This window comes from Pelodiscus sinensis, chromosome 4 (assembly GCF_049634645.1).
Source record: "Pelodiscus sinensis isolate JC-2024 chromosome 4, ASM4963464v1, whole genome shotgun sequence".
NCBI lineage: Eukaryota > Metazoa > Chordata > Testudines > Trionychidae > Pelodiscus > Pelodiscus sinensis.
Genome location: NC_134714.1, coordinates 104693518 through 104707933, shown reverse-complemented (window position 1 = coordinate 104707933; position 14416 = coordinate 104693518). Strand labels below are relative to the sequence as shown.

The window sequence follows — 14416 nt, the reverse complement described above, 5'->3', positions numbered from 1 at the left end:
TTACCTAGGGAGGTGGCGGAACCTCCATCCCTAGAGGTTTTTAAGTCTCAGCTTGACAAAGCCCTGGCTGGGTTGATTTAGTTGGGATTGGTCCTGCCTTGGACAGGGGGCTGGTCTTGATGACCTTCGGAGGTCTCATCCAGCTCTATGATTCTAATGGCTGTTAGCCATGATAGGTAAGAATGGTGTCTCTAGTTGCTGTTTGTCAGAGGCTGGAAATGTCTGACAGGAGAGGAATCACTTGATTATCTGTTCTGTTCTCTCCCTCTGGGGCATCTAGCATTGGCCACTGTCAGAAGACAAGGGCTAGCTAGATGGACCTTTGATCTGACCCAGTACAGCTGTTCTTATGTTCTCCTCATGGGCACCAGCTCCTGTCTCTTCTTCTCTTTTCTTCTCTCCTCCCCTCCCCCGATACAGAGGTAGTAAGTAGGGGGAGGTTGCATGTGGACATTTGGATTAATCAATAAGCCTAGTCTTATCACTATACGCTAACATGCCTAACTGGTGCAGGAATGTTCTAGAGAGAGTTTGATTAATTGTTGGGGGTGATTAAAGTAGGGATGTCATAGTGTAGTTGAATATCCAATTAACCAATAAGACTGATCTTATCGATTAATCTCATCGACAACATGCATTTCCCTTGCTGCCTCTTATCAGTGTTTAGAACTTAAAGAAATACTAAGAGGGTCTCTCTCATTTCTTTAATGGGGGATCACGTGTTATAAAACACTGGAAGATGAAGTATACCTATGTGAGCTACTTGGCAATTTTTCTGTCCTAAACATGAATTATAATTCATCTGATTCTTCAGCTTTGTATTAGAGCTCCTTGAAGGAAAACTTCAAAATGTGACATGACTGTAAACAAATATGGCTGTTTGTTTCAGGCTACCAGCAGATGAAGGAATAATGTCCATAATATGAACTGCTCTCTTTAAATTGAACTGTGAGAGAAAGTTGATATCAGTGGATGATGATTTAAGTAGTATTTGTTAACCCTTGCTGTCCCCTTCCTGTGAAACTTTCCTACTTCACAGTTATGTAATACTGTTCTTTCTAAATGTTGTTCTGCAACATGACAAAAACAAAATTATTAGAAATAGATTAAAAGTTTAGATTACATGAACATAAAGGCTACGCAGACTGCACTAGTCTTTGATATTTCAGAAATATAAGCCTGCTATGCTGGACTGCAGTAGAAACCAGTGTCCTTAATACCGTTTTAATGTCAGCTTTTCCACTGAGCATAAGACCTTTGTTTATGATTATCTTTAAATACAGTATGACTCAAAGGCTACATCTACACTACAGGCTTCTTGCGCAAGAACTGTTTTGCGGCAGAGTTCTTGTGCAAAGGGTCTTCCACAAGAGCGCGTCCACACTGTCATGTGCTTTTGCGCAAGAGATGTGCATTTTAGCCATAGGGCTTTATTGCGCAAGAAATTCATGTTGCCTGTCTACACTACCTTCTTGTGGAAGAGCTCTTGCACAAGAGGGCTTAATTCCTCATGGGGAGAGGAATAACTCTTCCGGAAGAAGCCCTGTTTTCTGACGCTGTACTGTAAATTTACTTGTGCAAGAACGTATGTTCAGTGTAGACATCCGGAAAGTTTTTGCACAAGAACAGTTGTTCTTGTGCAAAAAGCCTGCATTGTAGAGGTAGCCAAATAGATAAAAAGTAATAAAGATATCAATCCTATATCAGTTGACTTTCTAGAGTGAGAAGCATACATACAAAAAGTTTGGATTTTTGACCTTGTGAATGATTTGCTTTTGTTTCCTAGCTGAGGTTCGGTTAGGCATGGGCCATTGCTTTGTGAAACTGAACAAGTTGGAAAAAGCTCGTTTGGCATTCAGCAGGGCTCTGGAGCTCAATTCAAAATGTGTAGGGGCTCTGGTTGGATTGGCTGTTCTAGAACTCAATAACAAAGAGGTGGGTGTGAAGTGATATGTATGTTAACTCTAAGAAGTGATATGTATATTAAGTTACATGAATTCAAAACCATGCTGATGTGTTAAATAACAAAATAATAAACTCTGCCCATAAATGTATTCAAGTACTTTTCTAATTATTTGAAATGTGTCCTTAATCATATAGAATTTTAATCCATTCACACCTTTCAATAAGCAGTACCTCTAAATTCAAATAATACCACAACACATGGGCAGTGCTTCGTTCTTCCCTTATTCTGTTCAAAGGTCAAGCATTAAAAACACATCCTTTAGCATCCTCTGAACATTTTCAAAAAGTCATGGTAAAATTGGTCTGGGATTATAGGGTATTTTAAGGTCCTAACAGAGAATACTGTACCTGTAGCCCCTCTGTAGCAAGGAGTAATCTGCTGTCTGTGTCTCCACTGATTGCAGTTCTAGCAGAATGTTATGGTAAGAAAGTCAGTCTCTCAGCTAGGCTGATCCCAAGCCATTCAGACTTCATAGGTCCAAACCGATGCCTTAACATCTTTATGAAATTTGCATGTAAGTAGTGCAGAGTTGGGAGCATAAGTGTTACATGGGTTTTAAAACATTAACAATGTAACCTATAGATTGGTTACAGGGTTAACCGTGGCTCCTGCCCCCTCTCTCCAGAGAAGGCTATTGCATTTACCAGTCCCACATGGCTTCCAGGGTTGATGCCACAGCTCCAGGGGCTACTGGTCCTACTGGGCTGCCATGACCCCTGGCAACCCTATGAAGAGTTTAATGAATGCTGGTTACCCAGTTAAATCCCTAGCCTTGTCCAAAATTAAAGTTTTGACACTTTATTGTGTGAGATTAAATTGGCAAATTCCTCTTATATTGATGTACATTACACTGGTATAATAGCATGTATTGGTTACTTCATTTTGGTGAAACAAAACAAGCTTAAGTGGTATAAATGCATCTACATGAAGGCTTTTACCAGAAAAACAGCATCAATAAAAATTATACTTTGCCAACAGAGTTCTGCCACTAAAATTTTTTGAGTGTCAACTAGGCCTTGTTCTCTGTTAGTCACCTATTTAATAAGTAGTGTGTCCACCTTTTGCATTGTTTCTCTCACATAAATGTAAGAAAGATGTAGCCTCATGTAGAGTGCATTAAAAATACAAATACTAATTCTGTCTGTGGCTTTTCCTTTTGCATCCCTTCAAACCTGCACTTGCACATCTAACTTTATCTACAATATAAATAAGCATTTATGGGAATGAGAAAATGAACAGAAGCAAACCAGAAAGTTCTAAAACCAGAGTTCATAAATGATTCATTCAACTAAGTTCAGCTTAAGATATTTCTGAGAGAGCTTTGGAAAGGACCAATGTATTTTTGGATGGCAAAACACTATTCTACCTTCCATCTGATTGTCTGAACCATTTTATGAATATTAATTAATCTTTTCAGTTAGATAGTTTATCCTTTTTATGATGGATAAGCTGTGATGCAGATGTTAAATGAGTGGCCAGAAATTACACATTGACTCAATAGCAAAGCAGAAAATAGAATTAATTTAGATTCCTTGCCTGTGACAGTTTCATCTTGCAAGTTACTGTACTTATCATTAGGGATGTGAAAGTGTAACTGTACACAGATAACTGATGAGCCCAGGCTCAATGGTTAACCTTGACTGTTATATGCAGGTTTCCAGTATGCACAGGGAGGCTCTGGGAAGCTGCCAGCCCCCCCTCTATATCAGAGACAGCAGTGCGGGAGAGGAAGAGTGGGAGCCATCTCCCCACTTGCAGTTGCTCCCAGGGAGCCAACTACCCAACCCCCTCCTTAATCTTAAGTGCTTACCTGTTTACTTAACCACATTTTAACATCCCTACTTCCTACTTGTTCAGACTTGCAATAAATTATAAAAAGCAAATTCTTCTCTTATATAGTGAAACAGTGCTCAAAGTCCCTAGATGTGGGGCTCCAGTGTGCTAGTTGCTATACAAAGACATAGGGACACAATGTTAGTGGTTGCACATTAGAGATAAAAATGTATTGGGTGGAGGAAGGGATACAGTGTATTAGCAAAATAATCAAGATGAGCATACTTGTAATTGTGACCAGAAGTGGGGTGAAAGGGAGTGTTGAGAGTGAGTAAATAGGAACAAAGGAGTTGAGTGTGAGGGAAGGTAGCATAGCAGGCAGAAGTAGTAGAGCCATGAAAGCAGGATCTGTGAAGGAGGAGCTCAATCACCAATCAATGGAAAATATTTCCTCCTCAGGAAGTCCTGTTCCCCTTTCTCCCACATACAAAAGGGCTTGGTGTCCTGTCAAAGGGATATTCTCTGATGTGAACCTGTGGGCAGAAGTTCTGGCTCGATTCCTGTCTGTTCTGATGTGGCTTCTGGCCATCAGTGGCAAGGACTTTGAGCCACAGTTCCTGGGACTTATGAGAAGAATAGCTGTTAGATTGTGGAAACAAGTTGAGAGAGAATGCTAATATCTATCAATATTTCATCTAGGCTGATTCAATCAAAAATGGTGTTCAGCTCCTTTCTAGAGCTTACACAATTGATCCCAGTAACCCAATGGTGCTGAACCACTTGGCTAATCACTTCTTCTTCAAAAAGGTAAGAAAATATATGGTTGGAAAATTCCATAACCTTCTGAATTGTAACCGTCAAACTCATTACCACTCCGGTGTCAAACTCATTACCACTTACCACTTCTGTCTTCCAAAAATAATTTTAATTCCTTCATTTTGAAACACATTAAAGTACAGCTGTTACAAAAATAGGTTTTACCCATTGTACTTTCATCAGGCTAAATAGAGGGCAAGAGTAAAAATGTTAATGTAGACAGACATGTAAAGTTCCAACTTTTACATCTTTTATTTTTTTCCCTCAAGATAGCCAATAAAGCACACACATTTTTCTTAATTTAAACCTACCTATGTTTCCTGAAGACATTTCTTTTCTACTACTTTTAAAACTAGGGTTTAGAGTGAAAAACAGTAACTTATAACACTAATCTACTGATACTAATTTACCAAAATGCTACTGCTTTTATTTGTCTGCATTAATCAGTCCAGGCTGATGTTTCAGAAATACATAAACTTCACCATAAATAGGTTAAGATTTCTCAAACTGAGTTTTATTTTCATCATTCAGGATTATGGTAAAGTCCAGCACTTGGCTCTCCATGCTTTCCATAATACAGAAGTTGAAGCTATGCAGGCAGAGAGTTGCTATCAGCTGGCCCGGTCTTTTCACGTACAGGTAGAATGAATATTAAAAAAACCTCTTTTAGATGGTATTTAGAACACTGTAATATTAACATGTATTTAACATCTTTAAAAAATATATAAAACAAAACACTAAGAAAATAATCCATCTGCTTCTCTTCTCCTTGCTGCTTTTAAATTAGGAGGATTATGACCAAGCTTTCCAGTACTACTACCAAGCCACTCAGTTTGCCTCATCTTCTTTTGTATTACCATTTTTTGGATTGGGTCAAATGTACATTTATCGGGGTGACAAGGAGAATGCATCACAATGCTTTGAAAAAGTTTTGAAAGCCTACCCTAACAATTATGAAACTATGAAAATCCTTGGATCTCTTTATGCTGCTTCAGAAGACCAAGACAAACGAGATATTGCAAAAGTATGTTCAATATTTATTTGCTGAACTTTGGATCTCTGTTACCTGTTTGTTGACCTTGAATATATGTCACTCTAGGAGGATGTGCAATCTAGATGCGGGGTGTGGTGTTTTTGAAAAGCCGTGTAAACCTCATTTTCTGAGGAAAAGTGGCTTTCCAAAAAGGGGGGAGGTTGCAGAAAAAAACCCTTGTCTAGAATACTTTCATTTTTGAAAGCTCTGCTTTCAAAAGTGAGATCGGGAGAAGATATGGATATCGGGAGAAGATTCCCACGGAATTTGCATATCCTCTTTTGAATCTTCCCCATAGACTAGACGAGCCCTTTCAGATATCTCATTCATGCATCCAAGGGAAAAAAATTGTCCCTGAAAATCTGGGTTCTGGTACTGCTAACATGAGGTTTACTGTGCTGTGAAACTAAAACTGGGTATGTGGCAGTTTTAGTAGATCGACCACTTTACTGAAAGGCAGATGCTATTAACTGCAGAAAAAGTAATGTCGTCTGAGTAGAAGTGACACACTAGAAGACATGTTAATCAAAGCTAACAAAATCATTTTGCTTTCTGTTGCATGTGGAAAATCACTTGTTTTCCTCTGCACTAAACAGGTGATTTGTCTTGTCTACCCAGCAACATTATTTTGAAATAAAGTCAAAATACTGTCAAGCTGGAGGACTTCTTGCTCCAACTCATGTAACCTACATTGTACGAAGAGTAAGGGAAGTCAGAGGAAGAGTGATCTGTTTCAAAATAAGTGCTATGTAGATTATCCCAATTTCGAAATAAGCTACACAGTTGATGTAGCTCAATTTGTGTAGCTTATTCTGAGTTAAGCCCTACTGTGTAGTAGACACACCCTAAGTGACAACTTGAAGATCAGATTTCTGGGAATATTCTTGTCCTCCCAGTTAACATACTAAAAGGACATTGTCACGTACTGGTGCAAAGTTTTTTGTTGTTTTTTTTTTTTTATTTAAGTCTGTTTTCTCTCTGATTCTTAGTTCTTTTCCTACTGATTTTCTTGCTATTTACCCAACACTGTTTTTCCTCATTTTTGAATGGCTGAGTGATAACGTGTTTTGATTTACTGATTGGTAATTTTAACAGTTTTGAATACTTCTGTTGTGACAGACTAACTTTTTGGTAGAGAACACAAACACATCCCAGAGCTGTGCTATAATGAAAACAGATAAGCACAACATTGAGTCTGAATTAACTAACAAGTTACGTGAGAAATCAGTCAGCTAATTTTTCAATGATTTGAATGTGGTAGTTTTGAAGAAGTTTGTATTCATTCTTTCAGTTCTAAATATTCAGGACTTTCCCCATATCTTACTTAACGTATATGTGTGGAGGAGAAATAAATGGTATTAAGTGACGAAAAACTAGGTTGGCTTTGTTGTCTAGCATTCACTCATAGGCACATGTTTTGAGGTTTTATATCTTTTACAGAAGAGAGACTTGTTTTCAAGCCTAAACAAGTTGAAAAAACAGCTCTGGTGCCTTCTTTGACAGTGTACTTACACTCTCAGAAGATTAATATGATGTTTGGTATTTCTCAGGGTCACTTAAAGAAAGTCACAGAACAGTATCCAGATGATGTAGAAGCATGGATTGAACTAGCGCAAATCCTTGAGCAGACTGACATACAGGTATTAATGCTGAAAATGGTGCCATTGTGTACCATATACACTTGATTTAAATTATAAAGTGAGACATGGAACTCATTCTGTTTCTTCCTTCCCACCTCTTCAATTTTACAATTACACAGGGTGCTCTCTCAGCCTATGGAACAGCAACACGCATCCTTCAGGAGAAAGTGCAGGCTGATGTCCCACCAGAGATTTTGAATAATGTGGGTGCTCTCCATTTTAGACTTGGAAACCTAGGCGAAGCAAAGGTACTAAACCTTTTAAGAAATATTTTAAGAAATAAATTTAAGAAAATATTAAAGGCTGACTTTACATTAATCACCCATGACTTTTAAAAAAGCATTTTGTTCTTTTCTCCCTTTTCTTTAGAAATACTTCTTGGCATCTCTGGATCGAGCTAAGGCAGAAGCTGAACATGATGAGCATTACTACAATGCTATCTCAGTAACAACTTCCTATAATCTTGCCAGACTATATGAAGCAATGTGTGAATTCCATGAAGCAGAAAAGCTATATAAAAACATTTTAAGAGAACATCCTAACTATGTTGACTGTAAGAAATTCTTCTATTTTGGTTCAAAAGTCCTCTTCAAATGGAAAGATTTTTGTTTTCAGGCCCTCATCTGTCCTTTTGTTTGTTTGTGGTTTTTGTTCTGCAGTAGACTTCAGGAGGCTGAGCGCTTGTCTTACATAACTGATGTATGTCTTTTGAATGTTTTTTATATTTAGTACATCAGTCAAATCAGCGTTTAAAAATTTTAACTGTTTTAGTTAACATAAATGATGTAGCCGGAAATAACATAAGCTTTCCAAAAGATATTCAGAAAATATTCTCCAGCATAAATAAAAAAAAGATGTAATGTGTGTCCAAATTTAGAAAAAAAAAATATACTATATCTTTAGGTGCTTGATGTACTAAACATACCAGGAAAGTAAAGGCAAAGTTTGTGAAATCCATGTCTGACCCCATTTATTCTATTTGAGCTGATTATTTAAAATCATTTCCTGTTTTTAGGCTATTTGCGGTTAGGCGCTATGGCTAGAGATAAAGGCAATTTCTATGAGGCTTCTGATTGGTTTAAAGAAGCACTTCAGATAAATCAGGTTAGTAAGACTCTTAAATGTTTTAGATCTAATGTTTCAAATTAGATTAGTTGGATTACTATCTTTCTCTATTTTTTACAAATATGTGTTATCCAAAGTAGTTATTTCTTCTAATTAATTTGCTCACTCTTTTTTCTACATATAAAACTGTTTTTTATTTCCGTATAATTCACATGTAATGCAATGATTAAGACTTGTTTTTAGATGTCTAACATGGGTGAGTGAAAGCAGACCTTAAGTCAGTGGTCCCCAACCTTTTGGGGCTGCCGGGGTGGGGCCGCACATGCGCCGGACGCCCGGGGCACAAGAATGGCTCGGGCTGGCCCTGGTCACTAGGTGGGTGCGCACAAATGCTCTGGCGGGCACCCTGGTGCCCGTGAGCACCACATTGGGGACCACTGACTTAAGTTAATTATGGTTGAGTTTATTTCAGGACCATCCAGATGCTTGGTCTCTAATTGGTAATCTTCACTTGGCTAAACAAGAGTGGGGTCCAGGGCAGAAGAAATTTGAAAGGATATTGAAACAACCATCCACTCAAAATGACACTTACTCCATGCTGGCACTTGGCAATGTCTGGTTGCAAACTTTGCATCAGCCCACCAGAGATAGAGAGAAGGTAATTTCACACCTGTGCATTAGTATGCTTGTTAACCTTTGACTTTCCTGGGACAAGTATTTTATGTTATATGTATGGTAAAGTCATCAGTTATAAAATATTAGGTGTATCAAGATAGTTAAGACCAAAGCAGACTATGAAGAGCTTCAAAAAGATCTCCCCAAACTAAGTGATTGGGCAACAAAATGGCAAATGAAATTTAATGTTAATAAATGTAAAGTAATACACAGCGAAAAAAATAATCCCAGCTATATAGTACAATGTAATGGGGACTGATTTAGCTACAACTACGCAAAAAAGAGATCTTGGAGTCATTGTGGATAGTTCTCTGAAAAATCCATTCTGTGCGCAGTGGCAGTCAAAAAAGCAAATATAATGTTGGTAATCATTAAAAAAGGGATAGTGAATAAGACAAAATATCTTAATGCCTTTCTATAAAACCATGGTATGCCCACATCTTGAATACTGTGTACAGATGTGGTTGCATCATCTCAAAAAAAGATATATTGACATTGGAAAAGGTTCAGAAAAGGGCAACAGAAATGATGAGGAGCTTGGAACAGGTCCCATATGAAGAGAGATTTAAAAGAATTGGACTTTTCAGCTTAGAAAAGAGGAGACTAAGGGGGGAAATGATAGAGGTCTATAAAACCATGACTGGTGTGGAGAAAGTAAATAAGGAAAAGCTATTTGCTTATTCCCACAATGTAAGAACCAGGGGTCACCAAATGAAATTAATAGGCAGCAGGTTTAAAACAAACAAAAGGAAGTTTTTCTTTGCGCTGTGCATAGTCAACATGTGGAACTCCTTGCCAGAGGATGTGGTGAAGTCTAAGACTTTAACAGGATTCAAAAAAGAATTAGATAGATTCATGGAGGTTAGGTCCTTGGCTATTAGCCAAGATGGGTAGGAATGGTTTCTCTAGCCTCTGTTTTTCTGGAGGTGTGAGGCAGAGGAAGGATCATGTGAGGATTACCTGTTGTGTTCCCTCCCTCAGGCATCTGGTATTGGCCACTGTCAGCCGTCAGGATACTGGGCTGGATGGACCATTGATCTGACTCAGTATGGCCATTCTTATGTTCTTATCTTGCTACACCATACAGATGAATGATTAATCTTTTTCTCACTCTTTTGTAGGAAAAACGTCATCAAGATCGTGCACTAGCTATCTACAAGCAAGTACTTAGAAATGATCCAAAGAATTTATATGCTGCTAATGGCATAGGTCAGTGTTTCTCAACCAACGGTACATGTACCCTCGGGCTGTGAGCCCTGCTCGACAGCCGCGCGGTTCGGCATGCTGCGCATGCGCAGACAGCACTGCGCAGCTGTGCTGGCTTGTAATCTACTCGCCACGGGCAAGTAGATTACATTAATTGTCAAGCCCTGCTCAGGGGTACTCGAGAGAAGTCTGGGGAATACCTCAACACAACTGAAATTTGGAGAAAACTGAATTTGTTTCAAGTTTTACAGCGTTTCATTATTTTTGTACTTTTTACACCTCAAAATTTCACCACCTTCCCGGCTGTGATTAAGTTGTTTAAACAAAGTGTTGCAATGGTAGGAAAAAAATTGTCTGAAAACTGTAGGTACTTGGGGGTACTTATAATTTTTTTTACCTAAAGGGGGTACTTTTAATATATATAAGGGGTACTTTATAAAAAAAAAAATTGAGAAACACTAGCATAGGTGATTATTATGCTTGAATTTCATTTAGTAGTTCACTGGCGGTGGTTCTTGGATTTAGCTCTTTTAATATATAATCTGCAGAGCATTTCAAGAATCATTTTTGTTTTTTGCAGGTGCTATATTATATTGATCTCAGGATGAATGTCTTGCTATAGCAAGCAGTTAATTGTCTCAATTTTCTCTGAACGTTCTTGTAACTTTGATAGTAGTACATAGTAGTAAGTCTGTAAGCTTATACTGTGCATTTATTTAACTTTCCCTTTAGGAGCTGTATTGGCACACAAAGGATATTTCCGTGAGGCTCGTGATGTTTTTGCCCAAGTAAGAGAGGCAACAGCTGATATCAGTGATGTGTGGCTGAATTTGGCACACATTTATGTAGAACAGAAGCAGTACATCAGTGCTGTGCAGATGGTAAGCTCCTTAATATGAACCATTTAAAATGTTGGATTGAGATAATAAAGGAATAACATATGGGGTACATCTAGACTACGTTCTTTTTTTCGAAAGGAGATATGCAAATTTGGAGCTAATCTGCATATCTTCCGATCGTTTTTTGAAAGCATTTTTTTTTAAGTGAAAGCAGTTTAGACAGGGTTTTTTTGAAATACACTTTCTTCCTTAAAAAATGAGGTGTACCAGGATTCTTTCGAAAAAGGGGGTGAGGGGTTCTTTAAACGGTTTTTTTAAACTGCTTTAACTTTCAAAAAAAAACTCTTCCGATAATGCGATCAGAGGAAGATATGCAAATTATCTTCAAATTTGCAAATTCTCTTTTGACAGATGAACGTACTCTAGACATACCCTAGAAGACATTGCTGGCAGCTTCAGATAATTTGAAGCTAATAGCACCAATATTGGTGTCTATGGGAAGAACATATTAAACGTAACAACGTAGTCTACTATAGCCACAAATTACTACAGTAGTGGAGTCTCTACAGAAAATATGCAAAGCCAAGATAGCTTTCTCACCAAGTATAGAATCTTTGGCCATAAATTACAATCAGAAACTGAGACAAAGCACAATCCCAACCCAGAAATCAGTGAGTCTTGCCCATTTAACAGTTATCGAGATACTTTGTACTCATGTGTTTGAAATATGAGGGAATTGAAGAAAGATATTTTCCCTCAAGTGATCAGACCTCGGGATGTAAAAGCATAACCATTTGAACAGTTAACCAATAAACCCGGGTTTACTGTTAACGGTTTTATGCAGGCTCCCACCCAGCTCTTGGGGAGCTGGTGGCCACCCCACGCTGTTGGCTCTGTTGTAGAGCCAAAAACATGGGGGCGGCAATGGGAGCCAGCTTAAAAGAGCTGTCACTCTGTGCTGCTGCCCTGATATACGGTTACATGTACCTGTAGCGCAGAATGGTAGCTGGCTCCTTGGGAGCAGGGTGGCATGCAGGAGCTAGTGTACACCAGGAGCCAGCTTAAAAGCTGGCTTCTGCTGCACAGCAACTACCAGGGAGCCAGCTGCTTCCCCCATGTTACAAGTTTGTGTAACCACTGAGATTTTCAGCAGTTACACAATTACCCACATTTTAACATCCCTAATCAGAACTGATGCAAGTCTTTTAAATAAAAAGCAGCAAGGAAAAACACAACTTTTTTACACAAGGGGTAAAAAAGAGAAATGGTATGTTGTTTGACAGCCAGTCACTGGATCAAAAAGAGGTGGAAATGACCAATGCAAACTCCCTATGAATCCCATTTGTGAGCCATTTGTGCCTGCCTTATGCTTCAGCGACACTTAAATAAGTTACTGTGCTAAAGAACATTGAGTTGACTGGATAGAACCAACTTGGTATGCGTTTATTAAAACTGACTGTTCTTTTTTCCTCTGAGTGTTCATGTGTGAAAGATAGGTAAATCAAGTATATTTCAGGTTATGGTAACAGAGTGTTTGGGGGGGTGGGGAGAAAGAATGTCAATTTTAAATTTGGTAACTTAAATTAACATACTTATTACAACAGTTATTTTTCTTGCACAATTTGCACCCCTGCTGGTAGTTTTCACCCTGGTTACTGGGAGCCAGTGATTCTAAACCCTTTCAGATTGTTGTACCCCTTTTGGGATTCTGATTTTGTGTCTCATAACCCAAATGTCACCTTCCTTAACTTGTTTTCTAAATCAGACAAAAAATACAACACAATATTTTCAGTAACTGGGTTTGGTTCTTTAAAGGATTTGAAACCACAGACAGAGGAATACTTCTTTTTAGGGTCAAAGATTATTTATTTTTTCTATTTACTTTATAATTAATTTTCCATTTAAATCAATTCACTATTTTTTATTTTTTTAAGACAATATAATATACAAAGAAAAAGTAGAAAAACAGTACAGTAAAAAAAACAAGAAATAATAACTTCTCCTATAGATATACCCTCCTGATTTACTTTTAAACAATTTATGGAGTTAACAATTATATAATACTCACGTTAAAAAAGATAGAAGCATTGCTTAGATTCAGGAGATATTCTTTTCTTTATGCTTTTCCTTTCTTTGGATTTTTCGTTGCAACTTACGACTGGTGTTCGTTCCCCTTTCGGAGCTTATATGCGGCAGCGAGATTCAGCGCCGGGGAGGGAGCCCTGGTTGATCAGACCTGGCTTTTTGGATTCGCAACCCGTCCGCTCTTGGTCTGTTTCAGCCAAGCTTATATACCTTGTTTTGGTGTTTTGGTACTCCTCCACTCGCCTGACAGTTGCTGATGTTAGTTTTTTGTTGTCTCATTCTGCCCTTACAAAAAACTTTCGTCTGCTCCATTTGGGGTAATCAGCACTTTGTTGCATACTGCTGTTTGAGTTACTTACTTCCCTAAAAGTGGGGTTATTGTTGGTCAACCAATCAAATTTTGTTTTTATTTTTATCTCCTGTATCTGACAATGCTGCCTTTCCTTTCCACTTACAATTAAACTGGTGCTCATTTGACATATTCTGGGTAGGTCTCAACACATCCCTTTCACAAATATTACTAAAAATAGTTTTTCTCATTTTCACTATAGTAAAATAAAATGATTGGATTATAAATACTGTACTTACCTTTTAGCAGATAGTGTATATAGAGCAGTATAAAACAAGTCACTGTATGAAATTTGTACCAACTTTGCTAGTGCTTTTTATGTACAGGAAACCCCCGACACATCACCGCCCGAGTTCCGACCTCCAACACTTACAACCATTTTTGTAAGTGCGGAAGGGGCTAAACCCCCCAACTTATGTCCTCGGCCCGCATTTACAATGGTGCATGGCACCTATCGTAAATGAGGGTTCAAGTTACAACGCCCCCAACTTGCAATGCTTCCCCAGTAACCAATCGTGTCGCAAGTCAGGGGCCGCCTGTAACCTGTTGTAAAACTAGGCAAATATCTAGATAAGTTGTATGCCTTAAAGACGTCACTGGGGTATCCCCAGGGATACATGTCTCCCCAGTTGAGAACCATTGCTGTAAGTGAATGGTTTGTGCTTACAATGTTCATTCCAAAATGCATAGGATCGTATTGTATTAAGCTATGGACTTGCAGGGGTCCTGAAGGATCCAAGAGATTTTATAAGAATTGGGAGTGTAGCATGGTATAAAATAAAGTGGAATAGTGCTACACAATATGATGTAATTAATTACAAAAAAAAAAACCACCACACGAAGTAGGATCCAAGATACTTGGAATTGTCTAGAAAAACTTTAAACAACAAATAGTCTTGCAGCACCTTAGAAACTAACAAAACATGTAGATGGTATCATGAGCTTTCGTGGGCACAACCATGGGGCAAA

The 14416-nt window shown here is 38.3% G+C and overlaps 1 protein-coding gene across 1 annotated transcript in view; it reads left to right on the top strand.

The window, feature by feature from the left end:
* CTR9 (CTR9 component of Paf1/RNA polymerase II complex) overlaps nucleotides 1–14416 on the top strand; it is a 47626-nt gene that overhangs the window by 15410 nt on the left and 17800 nt on the right. The window contains exons 6-16 of the mRNA XM_006128292.3: nucleotides 1787–1935; nucleotides 4439–4546; nucleotides 5087–5194; nucleotides 5343–5579; nucleotides 7139–7228; nucleotides 7348–7476; nucleotides 7598–7781; nucleotides 8244–8332; nucleotides 8766–8951; nucleotides 10090–10177; nucleotides 10907–11055. Of these exons, the coding sequence (XP_006128354.1) occupies nucleotides 1787–1935; nucleotides 4439–4546; nucleotides 5087–5194; nucleotides 5343–5579; nucleotides 7139–7228; nucleotides 7348–7476; nucleotides 7598–7781; nucleotides 8244–8332; nucleotides 8766–8951; nucleotides 10090–10177; nucleotides 10907–11055 (1517 nt within the window). The remainder of the gene's footprint in view (nucleotides 1–1786; nucleotides 1936–4438; nucleotides 4547–5086; nucleotides 5195–5342; nucleotides 5580–7138; nucleotides 7229–7347; nucleotides 7477–7597; nucleotides 7782–8243; nucleotides 8333–8765; nucleotides 8952–10089; nucleotides 10178–10906; nucleotides 11056–14416) is intronic.